This window comes from Microcaecilia unicolor, chromosome 9, assembly GCF_901765095.1.
Source record: "Microcaecilia unicolor chromosome 9, aMicUni1.1, whole genome shotgun sequence".
Classification (NCBI taxonomy): Eukaryota; Metazoa; Chordata; class Amphibia; order Gymnophiona; family Siphonopidae; genus Microcaecilia; species Microcaecilia unicolor.
Genome location: NC_044039.1, coordinates 180,884,697 through 180,901,347, shown reverse-complemented (window position 1 = coordinate 180,901,347; position 16,651 = coordinate 180,884,697). Strand labels below are relative to the sequence as shown.

Sequence of the window (16,651 nt, the reverse complement as noted above, 5' to 3'; positions counted from 1 at the left end):
AGACCAACCTGTCAATAAGGCATACCACAATGATCCATCCTAAATACCAGACAATGAAACTCAAACCAGAACTGGATAAAACCCAACTGTCTATCCTTGATTACCAAGGTTTACTCTACCACGAATTAACTTTAACACAATACCACTTTACCTCTCATTCCGAATATGAACTCTTTATACTTGACTGCGTAATCTACTCTGTCAATCATGTACTTTAATGCAATACCACTCTGTATCTCTCACTCCGGAAATGGTGATTGCCATGACGGAACATTGTAAGCCACATTGAGCCTGTAAATAGGTGGGAAAATGTGGGATGCAAATGCAATAAATAAATACAAATTTCAGTTCCTCCACATCATCACCTTTTGATTGTAACCACAGTAAAGTGGTATATTAAATCCCATCCCCTTTTCCTATAGCCAGGGCTCCACACTTAACTGACTCAGGTTTGTAACTACCAGCTGACCAAAAGTTAAAGCTTCTTTTCCCTCTCAGCCTTCTCTCTTCCTCCCCTCTCCCTTGGCAGTCATACTGCTCGGCACTGATGCTCCATAATCCTCCCATCAACCACCAGCCTGCCCTTAATCTTCTTCCCCTCCTCCTTTGGTTTTGTTCTTCTCAAGGGAATAGCGCCATTTTATTGCCCTTTTGGTCCAGGGTATCCCAATCTTGTAAATCATTAAGATTACAATAGTAATCAAGTTAAAGAATTCTGTTTAAATAAATTAATAAATCCCTTGGTGCTGGAGAGGGCAGGTCCCACCAAACTGGTCCGCATAGGGCCATGCAAACGTAAATACAGTTATTTCTATATGGGTCTTTGATCAAGATTGAGTTTCATAGTAAGTTTGGGCAGGGTAGCTACGCAGCTGCAAAGTATCAAGCTTAGTGAAATGTATCTATTTACTTTTGACAAGCGAACAAATAGTGGATCCAAAAAAAACTCCTCACAATGAGTGTCTTCCTGAACAAGGTCTTTATTCAAATCTGCACAAATGACCCGACACTTGACGTGTTTCGGCCACAAAGGCCTGCTTCAGGGGTCTAATATTGGTTGATGCAAAGAATACCTTGTTAATCAGTTGAAACAAAAGCCCATAAACTGCTGAATGGGATAACGTGAGCGACGAAACGCTAAAATGCTCTGTCAGCGCATGACAGAGCATTTCAGCGTTTCGTCACTTACGTTATCCCATTCAGCAGTTTATGGGCTTTTGTTTCAACTGATTAACAAGGTATTCTTTGCATCAACCAATATTAGACCCCTGACGCAGGCCTTTGTGGCCGAAACACGTCACGTGTCGGGTCATTTGTGCAGATTTGAATAAAGACCTTGTTCAGGAAGACACTCATTGTGAGGAGTTTTTTTTGGATCCACTGTTTGTTCGTTTGTCTTGGTTCTCCTGTGGAGAGATCACCTTCTGTTGGTGTTTGCTCTATTTACTTTTGTACAGTTTTTATTCCTCCTTTCCAAGGAGACTTGCTCAAGGTTGAGAACAATAACAAGCAATTATAACACGAGTATTTGTAACAGAGTAGACTCCCCAGAGAGAGTGAAGAACATAAGGAGTGACCTACAAAAGATTTAATGCAAACGTGCAAAGTAATGGACTTGGGGTGTAGAAACCCCAAATAGTTATATATGGTAGGGGCAAGAGGCTGATGTGTATGGACCAGGTGAGAGACTTCAGGATTATGAATTAGTGTGACAAGGCAGTGGCCAAGTTAGAGAAGCAGTAAAACAGAAGAACAGTCCTCCCAAACAGCGTAAATAGCAAACAAACACAGCGAAGATGACAATGACTCAGTCAGTGACGGTGTTGTAAACACTTTAATTCAAAACAAGGCACGACTTGACACGGGCCTGTGCTTCGGCCACCTGGCCTGCATCAGAAGTCCGATGTCACTGATGATGCTGTACTTTGATTCCTATAGAAACATGACGGCAGATAATATATCAAAATACTGGCTGATCGATAAACATTGGGGAGAGTGCTACATCCACTCTCACTTCCAAAATCTTTCCGGTAGTCTCCAATTCAACGCTGTAACGCCAATAGGAATACAGGCTGTGCATGTGACATCAAAATGAAATTAAAGTATAGTTCTTGAGGAGAAAAGGGAAGAAGAGGACAATGACATTCTGGAGACAAGGGTGGGAGAAGAGCTGCACTGGATTGTTCAGTTACACTGTTTCTGCTACCATATGAGTTAAAGACTTAGGTAATTTTATAAGTGATTTGAGCATATGGAACAGCATTTTGCACACTCAAGTTCTCTCTCTTCATTAGTTATATATTGGTTATACCAAACATATCATCAAAACTTGAATTCTTAAGAACATGAGTATTGTCATATTGGGACAGACCAAAGATCCATCAAGCCCAGCATCCTGTTTCCAACTGTGGCCAATCCAGATTACAAGTACCTGGCAAGATCCCAAAACAGTACAATACATTTTATGCTGCTTATCCTAGAAATAAGCAGTGGATTTTCCCCAAGTCTATCTTAATAATGGCTTATGGACTTTTCTTTTAGGAAGCTATCCAAACCTTTTTTAAACCCCACTAAGCTAACTGCTTTTACTACATTCTCTGACAACAACTTCCAGAGTTTAATTACAGGAGGACTGAACTAGGCCCTGTTGTACCTTCCAGAGTTTACCTGTTAATGCTGTGGCAGAAAATTCAAGTTTTAAAACTATGGGGAAAAGGGTATGGAGACTAGTTAATAAAGTTTGCTTTTTTTTAATTCTAACTGTTTATCAATAACCTACAATTCCTCATTTAAACCCAATCTTTAAGTTACCAAGAACAGAGCAAAATAATGTCACTTACCCAGAGAAATGTCCTCTTCTCTCAGAACATATGAGCCGCATTTGGAATGAGGTCTCAGATGCCCCATTGTTTCAGCATTGGCTTGCATATCCCCATATACTTCCAGATCTTAAATTTGTTATTTTGGAATTGCTTTCTTGTCCATGGAGAGGTGACATCGTCTGACAACTGTGGCAGAAAGAGCAATGGTTGATCTATACATGGAGGACTGTGGAACCATTGGGTCTGAATAAAGAGGTCAAGTGGCAGGCCTTTCTTTATTTATGTAATTTATTTTATTTATTTATATATTAGGATTTATTAATTGCCTTTATGAAGAGATTCACCCAAGGTGGTAATTTATATGGTGACCAATCAATTTGTAGTTTCTGTGATTTCAGTAGTGTCTTTGGTGAGTGTTTTGCTGAGCAATCCGCTGTAAGATTTTTTGATGTATTGGTCGTTATGTTTTTATTCATTATTTAAAGACTTGGTTGTTTGGAGCGCATTGAAATTAATGCAGAAATGTTTTCTGGAAGAGTCGCCCGTTTTCACCATAACATATTTTCATTGCTTTAACTCATCTGTTTTTCTTTTCTTTTTTTTTTTGTAATAATTTTTATTGACAAGAGAAATGCACAGAATACAATATGTAGCTGCCTCAAAAGAGATCATCTGTTTTTCTGATGACGCTTTTTCAAAATGTGGTCCATGTTGGGGACTGTGGATTGCCTTTTGAAATATGTCAATATTTGAATCTGGCTGGTGCTCACATTGACTTTAAGATAAGAGGTTAAATTTTTTGTTGATATAAAAATTTCTTGCAACCTTTTGTGATTTCATTTTTCAAATTCACTTTTTCACAAGTTTGGATACTTTAGAAAATATTTGTGTGCAATGATTAGTTTCCAAAAAAAAGAAAGCAACTTATTTATTTAATTTATTACTCGATATCATTTGGTATACTGCCCTTCATTGTAAGTATTACAGCAGATTGGTTCACAACAACCATGGCATGCAAATCATAACAGCAAGCAGTCAGAACAATTAACTATAAAAAAATGCACCCACACAAAAACATGAGGAACGATAGTGAATTAACATCAAATAACTAGAAAACAGGAGAGCTAAACAGAAGGCAAGCCAACCTCAGCTTGCTCGATTTGCTGAAAAGGCCTTTTTTGAATAACTCAGCCTTCAATCCTGCCTTAAAATTGCTAACAGAATGTTCCAAAGGTAGATAAGAAGGCAGAGCATTCCAGAGAGTAGGAACTAACTAGGAAATCAAAAACTCCCTTTACAGCTTGAATCACAAAGTCGAGAGTATTGGAATGACTAATAAACAGGCTATATTATAAATAAATGAAAACTTTCTAATCACTATCTGTACTCAGGAAAAAATGAATCAGTTAAATTGTGTGGCCTAGAACTCTAATTTAAAAAATACTGATCCCCCCCCCTGACCCTGCATAGTGGTGTAAATTGTAAACATGTATTCTGCACCACAGAAATCCTTCTTGCCCAACAATAGATGCAGAGTACAACTAGGACATTTCCTCTTTGAAACTACTATAGAAAAAAAAAATGGCTGATTCTGGTTTCATCTCAGTTACAGCAACGTAAACCCCCTCTAATACCAAGGCATGCTATGATGTAATACAAAATCCTACAAAAGACACTCAGGACCAGAACTTGCACAACAAGGAACCTACTCAGAAAAGGGCAGCACCATAAATATTGCAATAGGGTCTAGAAAATCTAATTAAAAAACTAGGTTCTAGAATATTTAATGAAAAAAAAAACCTGAACAAGACAGATTATTTCAGATCCTTAAATAGAAACTCTGTGCTAACAGTATTCCTGGCCTCCGTCACACATGCTGAGGATAGGACCTCACCAAGTACAGAATACATTAACATATAATAAAAATAGAAATATGTAGATAAAAATTGAACTGAAAACCTAAGAAGCCACACTCTGCGTGCAGTACAACACCAGAGAAATAGAGATAGCAGAAGTAAATTCCAAGTAACATTGAAAATAAAATTATTTTTTCTCTTTGTTGACTGTCTTCTTCAGTTTTCCAATCTTATCACTCCTAGTTATTGGTCTCTGCTTTCTTCTGTCTTCTCTAACTCTACCCAGGATCTCTGACCATTTGCCTTTTTTTCTCCTCCTGTTTTCACTTCCTCCCCTACATCTGTTTCTGACATTGATGTTTCACTTTCAGCTTTGTTCCATTTATTTTTCTGCTTCTCTGTTCCACTCCAATTTCACCCTTTCTTCTCACCATTCAGTCCTTAATATCTTATTATTTATTTGCATCTATCTACAGTCTTCCATCTCTTTCACCTCAGCCCTCTCTCCGTCTCCTTCTCCAGTCCTTCACTAACTGCCCTCTCTCTTCATTTCCCCCATGCCCTTTGTCTACCATCTTCCCGTCTCTTCCTTTTCCTCTGCTCTGTGTCCAGTAAAATTTTAAGGTGCACTAATAGGCAGTCAATCTCCTCCTGCCCTCTAATGAATCATCTTTTTCACTCACAGTTCTTTGGACAAGAAAGTGTTTAACTGTAGGGCTGCTATCTTATGAATTTTAGAATAAAGTTTTTCATTGTTGGAATTCTTTTTGTTTTATATTGAGCAAAAGAAAGTGGAACATTCTGATTTATCCAGCATGGACTGGATTCTATAAATGGCACCCAAATTTGCGAGCCATTTATCAAATAGCGCTTAGCACCTGGATCCGTGCCTAATATTCAGAGAAGCCATCATTGAAGGAACTGTTAGCTCACTACTGAGGAGGGGGATGACTCAAAAGTACTGAGGTGATTTCATAAAAGAGGAGTTCTTATTTCTAAGGCATTGGTGGTGTTTTCCATTGAGGAGCCTTCTGCTTTGGTGTCAGGCATTCCATCTTCGTCAATCATGAGTAGGCTTATTTATTTATGTATTTATTTTATTGTATTTGTATCCCACATTTTCCCACCTCTTTGCAGGCTCAATGTGGCTTACAATACATTATGAATAGTGGAAATATATAATAAAATAGACATTTAGTATTATGGAAGGATCTTGGGTAACATGATAATGAAAAAGCATGACATGAGTATAACAAGCAAATATTAAAGACAATACTGGATATATGTGGGGGAGTTCACATTTGTTGATCTTTGTGGTATGCCTTGTTAAAGAGATGGGTCTTCAGTAGTTTGCAGAAGTTGGTTAAGCCTTCTCAAGGCATCCAGACATTTAGGACCTGATTACAGCAGAATGGGTCTCAACCGGATGCGGGACTGAGAGTGATAAGAATCATGGCTCCCCTCTAGCCATTCTGGAGGAGAAAATTGCAGCTTCCTATGGTGGACTCCCTTGTTACGGTGATGACTAAGAAGACCACCTTGCTGTTGGAAGGGGGCATAGCCCTAAATGACCTACAGGATAGGAAGCTAGAAGGGTCACTGAAACAAGCCTTTGAAGCCTATTTGGGCCTTCAAGTGACAGTGTGCTGTTCATTCGTGGCTAGAGCATGCCTGAAGTGGCATCAGCAGTCTGCAACAAGACGGAGTTGACCTACTTGGTGGATGCTATTTATGACATGTTATGGATAACAGCACATTGGCAACTCTGGTTGCAGCATTGGGCAGTGAATGCAGCATCAAAGTCACATCTAGTTAAATTGCCCTTTCGGGGCAAGTGGTTATTTGAAGACGATCTCAGTAACTTGGTGAAAGGACTGGGGGAAACTAAGCCACAGTGATTGCCCGAGGATAAGCTGAAAACCACTGTTCATTCATCTTCAGGGGGCTCTCAATCTCGGTTTAAAGACAGCAGATAGTACTGGCCTGGTTGTCAGCAATATGTTCAGAAGTGCTGCTTCAAGTACATCAGTTTTCCTTTCATGCAGACAGGAAGTTCTGCTTTCAGTCAGCTAGAAAGTCCAATGCCTCTAAAGCTTCATAATGATGCGAGGCTGGTCCACTCTTCTCTTCCTCCGGTGGGAAGATGCCTTCAGGAGTTTCGGGAGGAGTAGGCCAAAATCACATCAGACCAGTGGGTTCTGGATATTCTCACAGAAGGTTACAAGTTAGAGGTCTTTCCAGTTGCTCCTCTCTTCTTGCAGTCTGCTTGTCAAAAGGGAACCAAGATGATCGAGGTTCAGACCGCTGTAGATTCCTTGCTGATGTACCAGACCATTGTTCCAGTTCCCCAGGCCGAACAGGGACATGGCAGATACTCCATCTACTTCATTGTCCCAAAGAAGAAAGGCACCTTTTGTTAGGTCTTAGATCTCAAAGGTCTAAATTGCAGCTTCCATGGAAACACTAAGAGCAGTCATAGCCTCAGTTCAAGCAGGAGAATTTCTCACCACCCTCGATCTCAAGGAGGTGTACTTACATATACCCATATGGCTGCTGCATCAGAGGTTTTTACATTTTGCAGTACTGGGTCTTCACTTCCAGTTTAGGGTTTTTGCCCTTCAGTCTCGCCATGGCACCTAGAATATTTACTAAGGTTGTGATGATGGTGGCAACCTTCCTTCGGCAGCAGGGAATCAGAGTTCACCCGTATCATGAAGATGGGCTAATTTGTGCATCATCCTATTTGGACAGCATGGTGGTGACAGAGTAAGTTGTCTGTCTTCTGAAGTTGTTAGGTTGGGTGATCAATTTTGAGAAGAGCAGACTAACTCCATCGCAGATGCTGGATTATCTGGGCGTTCTATTCGACATAGCAAGGGAGAGGATCTTCCTCACAGAACGCAGGAGGTCAAAGCTGATTCAACAGATTTATCTTCTCCTCAGTCAAGGCAGGCCCAGGGTCTGGGACTACATCCAAGTTCTGGGGTCAATGACAGCAGCAATGGAAGTGATGCCATGGAGAAGGGTTCATATGTGGCCGTTACAAGAGTCTCTTCATAGCTGCTGGTCTTCAATGTCACAGAAGTACAACCTTCATCTTCCTTGGATGCTGGTTGCCAGATGGAGTATGCAGTGGTGGTTGTTGCCCAGGAATTTGACCATCGGAGCTCCCTTTCCGATAACACAATAGAAGGCAGTGACAACCGATACCAGCAAGTCAGGATGGGGAGCTCATTACAAGTTCCATCTGGCAAAGGGCACCTGGATGGAACAGGAGTCTCAGTGGTCGATAAATCGCTTGGAGCTCAGGGCAGTGTAGAATGCCTAACATGACTTCACTCCCTTTCTGGCAGGGGTCCCGGTCTGAGATTTCTCCAACAATGCGACTGTAGGGGTTTATATCAACAAGCAAGGAGAGACCTGCTGCCATCCAATGGTGGTGGAGGCAGCCTCCCTCATGAGTTGGGCGGAGAAAAATCTCTGCTTCTCGGCAGCTCATATTACTGGGTCCTTGAATGTGGAGGAGAACTTTCTCAACAGGCACTCCTGGGAACTATCCAGTCAGGATTTTCAACTGATAGTGGACCGATAAGGTTCTCTGCTTCTGGATTTGATGGTGATGACAAGGAATGCCAAAGTGCCCAAGTTCTTCAACTGTTGGAAAGAACCGACCTCGTTGGGGATTGATGCCCTACTGCAGCCCTGGCCAGAGACATATCTACTGTATGTCTTCCCTGCTTGGTCCATGGTAGGCTATGTGTTGGAAAGGATTACATTGTACTGGGGTCGAATAATTCTCATAGCCCTGGTTTGGCCAAAGAGGTCGTGGTACGCGGATCTGATTCAACTGCTGGACGGGGATCCTCTCCATCTTCAGCGGCCTGATCATTTTCTTTCCATTAGTCCTATTCCAGAGGCCCGCTCAAGGTTTCTGAGATGTTTTCTCAATGCAAAGTAATGGGTCAAATAACAACTGTCACCTTGCATGGTGTTTCCTGCATATCGCTTGCTCTCTACAAGTTGTCTAGAGATGAGAGAAGTTCACACGTTTGCTCATCTGGTTAGTGTTAGGTAAGCAAGTTGTTTGAGGGGCCCTTTTACAAAGGCGCGCTGAAAAATGGCCTTTGGTAATGTAGACATGTGTTTTCGGCGTGTGCAGAATCATTTTTCAGTACACCTGTAAAAAATGCCTTTTTAAATTTTTTGCCGAAAATGGATGTGTGGCAAAATGAAAATTGGCGCGTGTCCATTTTGGGTCTGAGACCTTACTGCCAGCCATTGACCTAGTGGTAAAGTCTTTTCCGGTAACCGGGCGATAATAACCTACGCGTGTCAAATACAGACGTCTGAGAATAAAAATTATTTTTCGGACACGCGTATCGGATGTGCGCCAATAATGATATTACCGCAAGAGCCACACAGTAGCTGGGCGGTAACTCCATTTTGGCACATGTTGGGTACGTGTAGATGCTTACGTGGATTAGTAAAAGGGCCCATAAGGTTGTTGTGTTTATTCTGAGCTTTTCCTTACTGCTTGTGTATGTAAATACTGAGGAGCTGGATGCCAAGAGAGATATGTCTTGGCTCAGTTCTCAGTTCTCTATCTCCACCTGTTTGTTGATGTACATAACTATCCCACAGGTTCTGGATTAGTGGAAGGACTAATGGAAACAAAATCATCAGGTAAGACCTAATTTCTCTTTGTTGCCAATTAGCATCAATAATTAATTATTAGTGCCCAGTTATAGCCAATTAACAGCTCACTTGTCAATTAAGTTGCATGTGTAATTATGAAATACACCCGATGCGCGCCAAATTTTAGCGCACAATTTTGGGTGCCATATATAGCATCTGGGGACATATATGTAGATTACTTTATGTAGTTCAGTGCTATGTGAGCCATGACTATAGATAATATTGTACTACTCATGTGTTCAAGTAACTTTTTTTTTTTTGGCTCAGATTCAGTTTTGAGAATACTCCAACAGGCTAGAGAGGAACGTGACTGAAAAGGAATACAACACATGCCAAGTACTTAGAGATATGTAACTACAACAGTTCAGAAGTGAATGCAGTGTTTTCATGGTTTCTTTAGAAACAGGACACGCCCTCTCCATTCCTAACCATTAAGTGGCAAAGGATAGTTAAGAATGTGCCTCCAAGAAACTTGACTACCAGGAAGGGGATCACAGTATTTTCAGAAGTCATCCTTGCCTTGGAGTGAGTTCATTGTCCAGTTCTGATGGAAAGTTAATTCAGTGTGGCATAGTAGGAGAACATACAGCAGCTGGCATTCAACTGCTTCAGTCCATCGCACTTCAACTATGTCAAATCCATTCAGTTTCTTAAACCTCTCTAATTCAGGGAGCCTTTCAGATACAGACAGAAATCACAGAATCCATGAGGATCCTCCATTGTTCAACAGGTCCCAGAATACTTTCACACCATCATACCAAAGCATTTTAGAGGTAAGCAAAAGGAATGCACCAGTTGATCTCCAAGTACCAGTACTAGTAAAATATAGTCATTCTCAGTATTAGATTCAAATGAAGCTGGTAAAAGTGTTTGCTATTTAAAAAAAAAACATTTTGTATTGTATTTAATGTTTGGGAAAGATGGCATTGGAAATCGAAGTCCTCCGATTACCAATAGAGCGGATTCAGCCTAGGCAATAGTAACATAGGCTTCCCATGGTGCCCTACTGATCTACTTCAGCCTTCCCTTGTGGACCTGTCCCTATGGATGAGTGGAAATTCAGTCTTTCTTACAGTCCTTTCTTTGGTGCTTCTGCTGAGACTGGCACTAACATGATACCCAAATCTGATGAGCATCTGTTCACTGGGAATTGAACAGAGACCCTCATTTAATCAAGTTACCATTCAAGGATATCCAGTATCTAATCCACTAATAGTATGAACCAGCAGCAGAACACATATCATTAAATTCGATAATGGAACAATGCTAAACTGTGGTAAAATATTTTCATTTTACTGCATCTTAATTTACTACAGGCATAACTAACTTGCGGTATTACAGGTAGCCTAGAAAGCAGAAGTGACTGGGGATCACTCCCATCACCCATCGGTAGACACCAGGGGTTACAGATGTAGGTCCAGGTGGTGCATACGGGGGAGTAGGGAGTTTGGGGAGTGCCTTCAGGATGTGGGGGTTCTTTGTTGGGAAGTCAGTGATTTTGGAGGGGTGGGGAAACCTTCAGGTGGAGATAGTTAGAGAGAGTGGAAACTTATTTTATGTACCAGTCCCTTTAAGATGGCTTCCAGGCTGCATGTTAGTGGCTTGATGCTCCTGAAGAGGAACACTTGTGTTTTTTGGAGAAGCTGATCCCTCATCTGACTGTGCTTTACCAACCACACTGCCGAAGATTGCATCATTTTGCGCCTACACACAGTATTTCATAGCGTGTTTAGCAACTTAGACTCCTGAGGCAGGCGCACTTAGCACCAAAATACGTCACTGTGTCGAGTTTACGAGTTTGACCGTTTTGGTTTCCCCCTGTTTTTTAGAAGTGTCATTTGTTTGTACTACTCCATTTGTTTCCTGCCTTTTTCCTCCACTTCGGTGGCACTCCTCGACTATCCATAAATAACACAGTATTGGAAGTTTAACACAAACTGCGTTATTCTATTTGCATAATAATAAAGTGATTTGCATGGTTTGCATCTCATTATGTGGTGTGCGTTGTGTTAAGCTAACAAATGTTATGGTAAAATAATGCACAATTCTGCCATTAGCCCCCAAATTCTTTAAATGGTGATTAAAGTTGGGTGTGCATTTGTGTGCCCATTTATAGAATAGGGTCAGTTATATGCATAACATAATTAGCTAATTGGAGATAAGTACCCATAAATTGGCTTTAACAAGCTCTAATTAGCAATTATGCACATAACTGACTTGCATCCTATTCTGTAAACTAAGGGGCCTGTTTACTAAGCTGCAGCAAAAGGGGGCCTGTGTTAGCATCAGCATGTGTTTTTGACGTGCAGAGGCCCCCTTTTACCGCAGCAAGTAAAAGGCTGTCTTTTTTTGAGGAAAAGAAATGGCCGTGCGGTAAGTGAAACACCGAGCGGCCATTTTGAAAGGGGGAGCCCTTACTGCCACCCACTGAGATGGCGGTAAGGGCTCCTGTGCTAACCTGGCACGCTGCCTGATTACTGCTGGTTAAGTTCCACCACTTCAAAAATAGATCGTATTTTTGTAGTGCCAGAAATGGCATGCACTAGGGGTGGAAACTACTGCCGGACTCCTGTGGTTGCCCGGCAGTAGTTCCGGATTGGCGCATGGTAAGCCCGCGGTGGGCTTTCTGCTGCTTAGTAAAAGGGCCTGGGAGCGCCTAACTTCTGTCATGTTCAACTCCAAATGGAGTGTGGCCAAGGGAGGTGGATGGGTGGGTCATGGGCGTTCCCAGGAGTTAGACGCAAAGTTATAGAATACCTCTGTTTCGGCACCTACATAAGTATTGCCACACTGGGACAGACCAAAGGTCCATCAAGCCCAGCATCCTGTTTCCCACAGTGGCCAATCCAGGTCACAAATACCTGGCAAGATCCTGAAAAAGTTCAATACATTTTATGCTGCTTATCACAGAAATAGCAATGGATTTTCCCCAAGTCAATTTAATAATGGTCTATGGACTTTTCCTTTAGGAAGCCGTCCAGACCTTTTTTAAACCCCGCTAAGCTAACCCGCCTTTACCATATTCTCTGGCAACGAATTCCAGAGTTTAATTACATGTTGAGTGAAGAAATATTTTCTCCACTTTGCTTTAAACTTACTACTTTGTAGCTTCATTGGGTGCCCCCTAGTCCTAGTATTTTTGGAAAGAGTAAACAAATGATTCACGTCTACCCGTTCCACGCCACTCATTATTTTATAGACCTCTTGTCATATCTCCACCTGACAGTAGTTAGGTGTGAGCATTTACACCTGCCTTTTGTAGGCATAAATGTTCATGCCTAAAGTTGGTTGTGAAAATTACTTAAGTTAGTATTCTATAAAAACAGTTCCACATAGAGTTTGCTTAGTGTATAGCATTCCTGCGCATAACTTTGGGTGCCATTTACTGAATCTACCCCTTAATGCGTACGTGGCAAATATGTGCTACTCCCTTAACTCATGTTAGTAATTAGCCTTCCAAATCCGACCTATAGACCATTTTTCCATCTCTGACCAGCTTTCTGCCCAAATGTAAGGTGGAAAATATCGCATATCATATGCCATTTTCAGAATTCAAGTTTGTGTATGTTTTTTTTCTGATATTTTTTGGCGCCTGAAATGGTTTTTATCCTGCCCATTGGTGTTTCATTAGGAGCTTCTAAATTATGATGCTTTCTCGGATCGAGAGGAACCAATGGCGTTGAGAGTTTTCTGACCAATGAATATGCTTTAGTTTTTAGCCAAGTATTAAAGTTGATAAATTGTTTCAAACAGTCCTTTTCAGGGCCACAGAATTAATAACAAAAAGAATAATTAATGAAAAAGTAAAAATAAATTTAACAGTGCTACTCTAACACTTGAAATTGTGATATACACAATACACTTAGAGGCTCATTTTCAAAGCACTTAGCCTCCCAAAGTTCCATAGAAACCTATGGAACTTAGCCTCCCAAAGTGCTTTGAAAATATGCCTCTTAGCATCATAATATACATGGCTCAAAAAATAGGACAGATGGCACTAAATACAAACTTTCGGTGCTAAGTACATGCAAAACTGAATTTGCAACATGAACTTAATACTGTATATGAATTTGGTTTCATTAATTCCGCTCACAGGACAAATCCCTCCTCTCAGTACCCTTCTCCACCACTGCCAACTCCAGGCTCCGCCCATTCTGCCTCGCCTCTCCCTATGCGTGGAATAAACTTCCTGAGCCCCTACGCCAAGCCCCCTCCCTACCCATCTTCAAATCCTTGCTCAAAGCCCACCTCTTCAATGTTGCTTTTGGCACCTAACCTTTATACCTTTCAGGAAATCTAGACTGCCCCAATATGATTGCCCCTACTTGACTGACTGTACATTTGTCCATTAGATTGTAAGCTCTTTGAGCAGGGACTGTCCTTCTATGTTAAATTGTACAGCGCTGCGTAACCCTAGTAGCGCTTTAGAAATGTTAAATAGTAGTAGTAGTAGTCATAGCAGAAAGAGAAATAAACGAAAACATGATTTTCTGAACAGGTGATGCAGGAAGTTTTCACACCAGTGTAGACACCTTTCTTCAAATGCTGGTTTTATTTTGTGATAAATGGGCAAACCACTTTAAATAGGAGATTCTAAAGAAACTCAGTTCTCATTTCTGGTTTGTAGTCACTGTGGGGATATAAAATCATTCCTTTCAGAAAGATTTTGAAATGTGCACATATCTTACTTGTGTAACCCGGGTCTCACCTGGTTCTAGCTCTGGACTCTGCTGCCCGTCTCATCTTCCGCCAGGGTCGCTTTACTCATACTACCCCTCTCCTCAAGACCCTTCACTGGCTCCCTATCCGTTTTCGCATCCTGTTCAAACTTCTTCTACTAACCTATAAATGTATTCACTCTGCTGCTCCCCAGTATCTCTCCACACTTGTCCTTCCCTACACCCCTTCCCGTGCACTCCGCTCCATGGATAAATCCTTCTTATCTGTTCCCTTCTCCACTACTGCCAACTCCAGACTTCGCGCCTTCTGTCTCGCTGCACCCTACGCCTGGAATAAACTTCCTGAGCCCCTACGTCTTGCCCCATCCTTGGCTACCTTTAAATCTAGACTGAAAGCCCACCTCTTTAACATTGCTTTTGACTCGTAACCACTTGTAACCACTCGCCTCCACCTACCCTCCTCTCTTCCTTCCCGTTCACATTAATTAATTTGATTTGCTTACTTTATTTATTTTTTGTCTATTAGATTGTAAGCTCTTTGAGCAGGGACTGTCTTTCTTCTATGTTTGTGCAGCGTTGCGTATGCCTTGTAGCGCTATAGAAATGCTAAATAGTAGTAGTAGTAGTAGACCCAGGCCACAAAAGAAGTTCACTATCTCTCTCACTTCAAATCTCACAGTCTTCGCTTTTACGCGGGCCACTCTTATCAGACACCTCAATTCCAGTCCAGTTGCAGTCAAGCTAGGAGTGGGTCAATGGTCCGGAATAGCGATTCAGGGGTTTGGGGGGACACTACCAGTTCTGGATTCCACTCAGCTCTTCAGTCCAGGAACCACACAGCATATAATAAATTCAACTTTTATTTGAACTTACACAGCAGTCAGATAGAAACATGAATTGATCTTCAACACAGTCAGTGGTATAACTCTCATATAAATTATCCTCTGCTTCTGTCATTTTGTGGGGAACACCTTTACCACTTTCTTTACAGGTATATGAGCAGGGATATATCAGGGCTATTTACATATAGACAAACGCTTCTGTCCATGCCTGTCCTGGGAGGCAGTGGTAAATCCCAATGCTGTTTCCTCCTCAATCAAATTATCTCCAGCTGGCTCAGACCCCTCATTGTCTGACCTTTTTTCAGCGGTGATCTCTCTCTCTTGATCCACCCTGGACCTGGGACTGAGCTCTCCCTGGCTCCAATCTCATTTCTCCCAGGCTGGGACCCTTCTCTGCCCACCCATAGCACTCTTAATCCTCCAGTTGCCACTTTGTGTAATAGCTCCCCTCCTTGTCAGCCAAATGTTATACTCCTTCCAACAGGACTCCCCTCTCTTCTCCAGATCTATTAGCAGGGGATTTTCAGGCAACCAAAAGACCACGTGTTCTCACATACAACTACTTTTATTAACTCCTAACTCCTCCCAGAGTCAGGGCCGCCAAGAGACTGAGCCAGGCCCGGGTCAGGGCTGCTGCTGCCGGGCCTGGGGCAGGGCTACTGCCGTCACTGCCCCCTGGATTGCCACCACAGCCCCCCCCCCGAGATTGTCGCTACTGCCGCCCCCTCCCCCTAGGATTGCCGCTGCCATCCTTGGGGCTGGCGGGGATCCCGAGGCCCCGCCAGCGGAAGACTCCAGCGCTGCTCTTCACTCCATGCCTGCCCTGCACCTGTGACTGCTTTTTTCTCTTGTCGTGTATGCTCAGTTTCAACCGAGCATGCGCCTGAGGGGAAAAGCAGCCGCTCGGCACGGCAGTAGAGGTGAATGAAGAGCAGCACTGGAGGGGGGCCCGGTGCCCGAGTTTTCTCTCTCCTGTACAAAAATATTAGAGTCAGAGGGGGCAAAAGAAAATGATTTTCATGTATCATTTATTTTAATTGTGAGCCTTCTAGAAACAGAAAAATATCTACTGTACCTAAAGCCACTTGCACACCTAAAGGCTATACTCCATAGTATAGGGCCCAAGGAGATGTAGTGCTGTTACTGAATAGAATAGATTATTGGCTGACAGACAGGATTGTGTCACCAATATGTTTCCACCAATGGGGGCGATGGGGACAGGAGCAAAGCCCACTCGCTCCTGCCCCTTCAGCAAATGGCTGCTGCGACCTCTCGTGGCTGCTTGTGGTACTTGTGAAGTTACAATGTCAACACAATACATAATACAACATTTTAATAGACAACTATGGATGTAACAAAGGTGGAACTTAGATAAGGTAGAGTAATAGACGTTAGAAAATAAAGGGATAAATTTAAAGAAAGTTGCACATGAGCTCAGAATATAATCTCAGCTAGGGCAGGAGTAGATAAACAGGCCCCAGTGCATGTGCAACCAGTGTTAGTCCTTTTTCTGTAGGAAGTTAGTTTCGTCTTCCATTAAAGGCTTGGGAGAAGAGTTAAGTAGTACTGTTTCTTTATCATGGACTATAGGATCTGGTCCTGTAAGTAGGTTTATCTGTTTCAAGACACAGGTCGTGTCCTGGTATTGGGCACAGTCACTGAGCGACTCACTGTATTTTCCGGTTTTGCACATACTTTTTTTTTCAGTGTTATTTTCTTGTTTAACAAAAGAGGGAGCTCTTGCAATACAAAAGTAA

General features: G+C 42.1%; 1 protein-coding gene across 1 annotated transcript in view; it reads left to right on the top strand.

Annotated features, from left to right (window-relative positions):
- The first annotated feature begins 9,928 nt into the window (after window positions 1–9,928).
- Window positions 9,929–16,651, top strand: part of LOC115477724 (coiled-coil domain-containing protein 170-like) — a 60,688-nt gene continuing 53,965 nt past the window's right edge. The window contains exon 1 of the mRNA XM_030214778.1: window positions 9,929–10,146. Coding sequence (XP_030070638.1) covers window positions 10,003–10,146 — 144 coding nt within the window. The 5' untranslated portion in view covers window positions 9,929–10,002. The remainder of the gene's footprint in view (window positions 10,147–16,651) is intronic.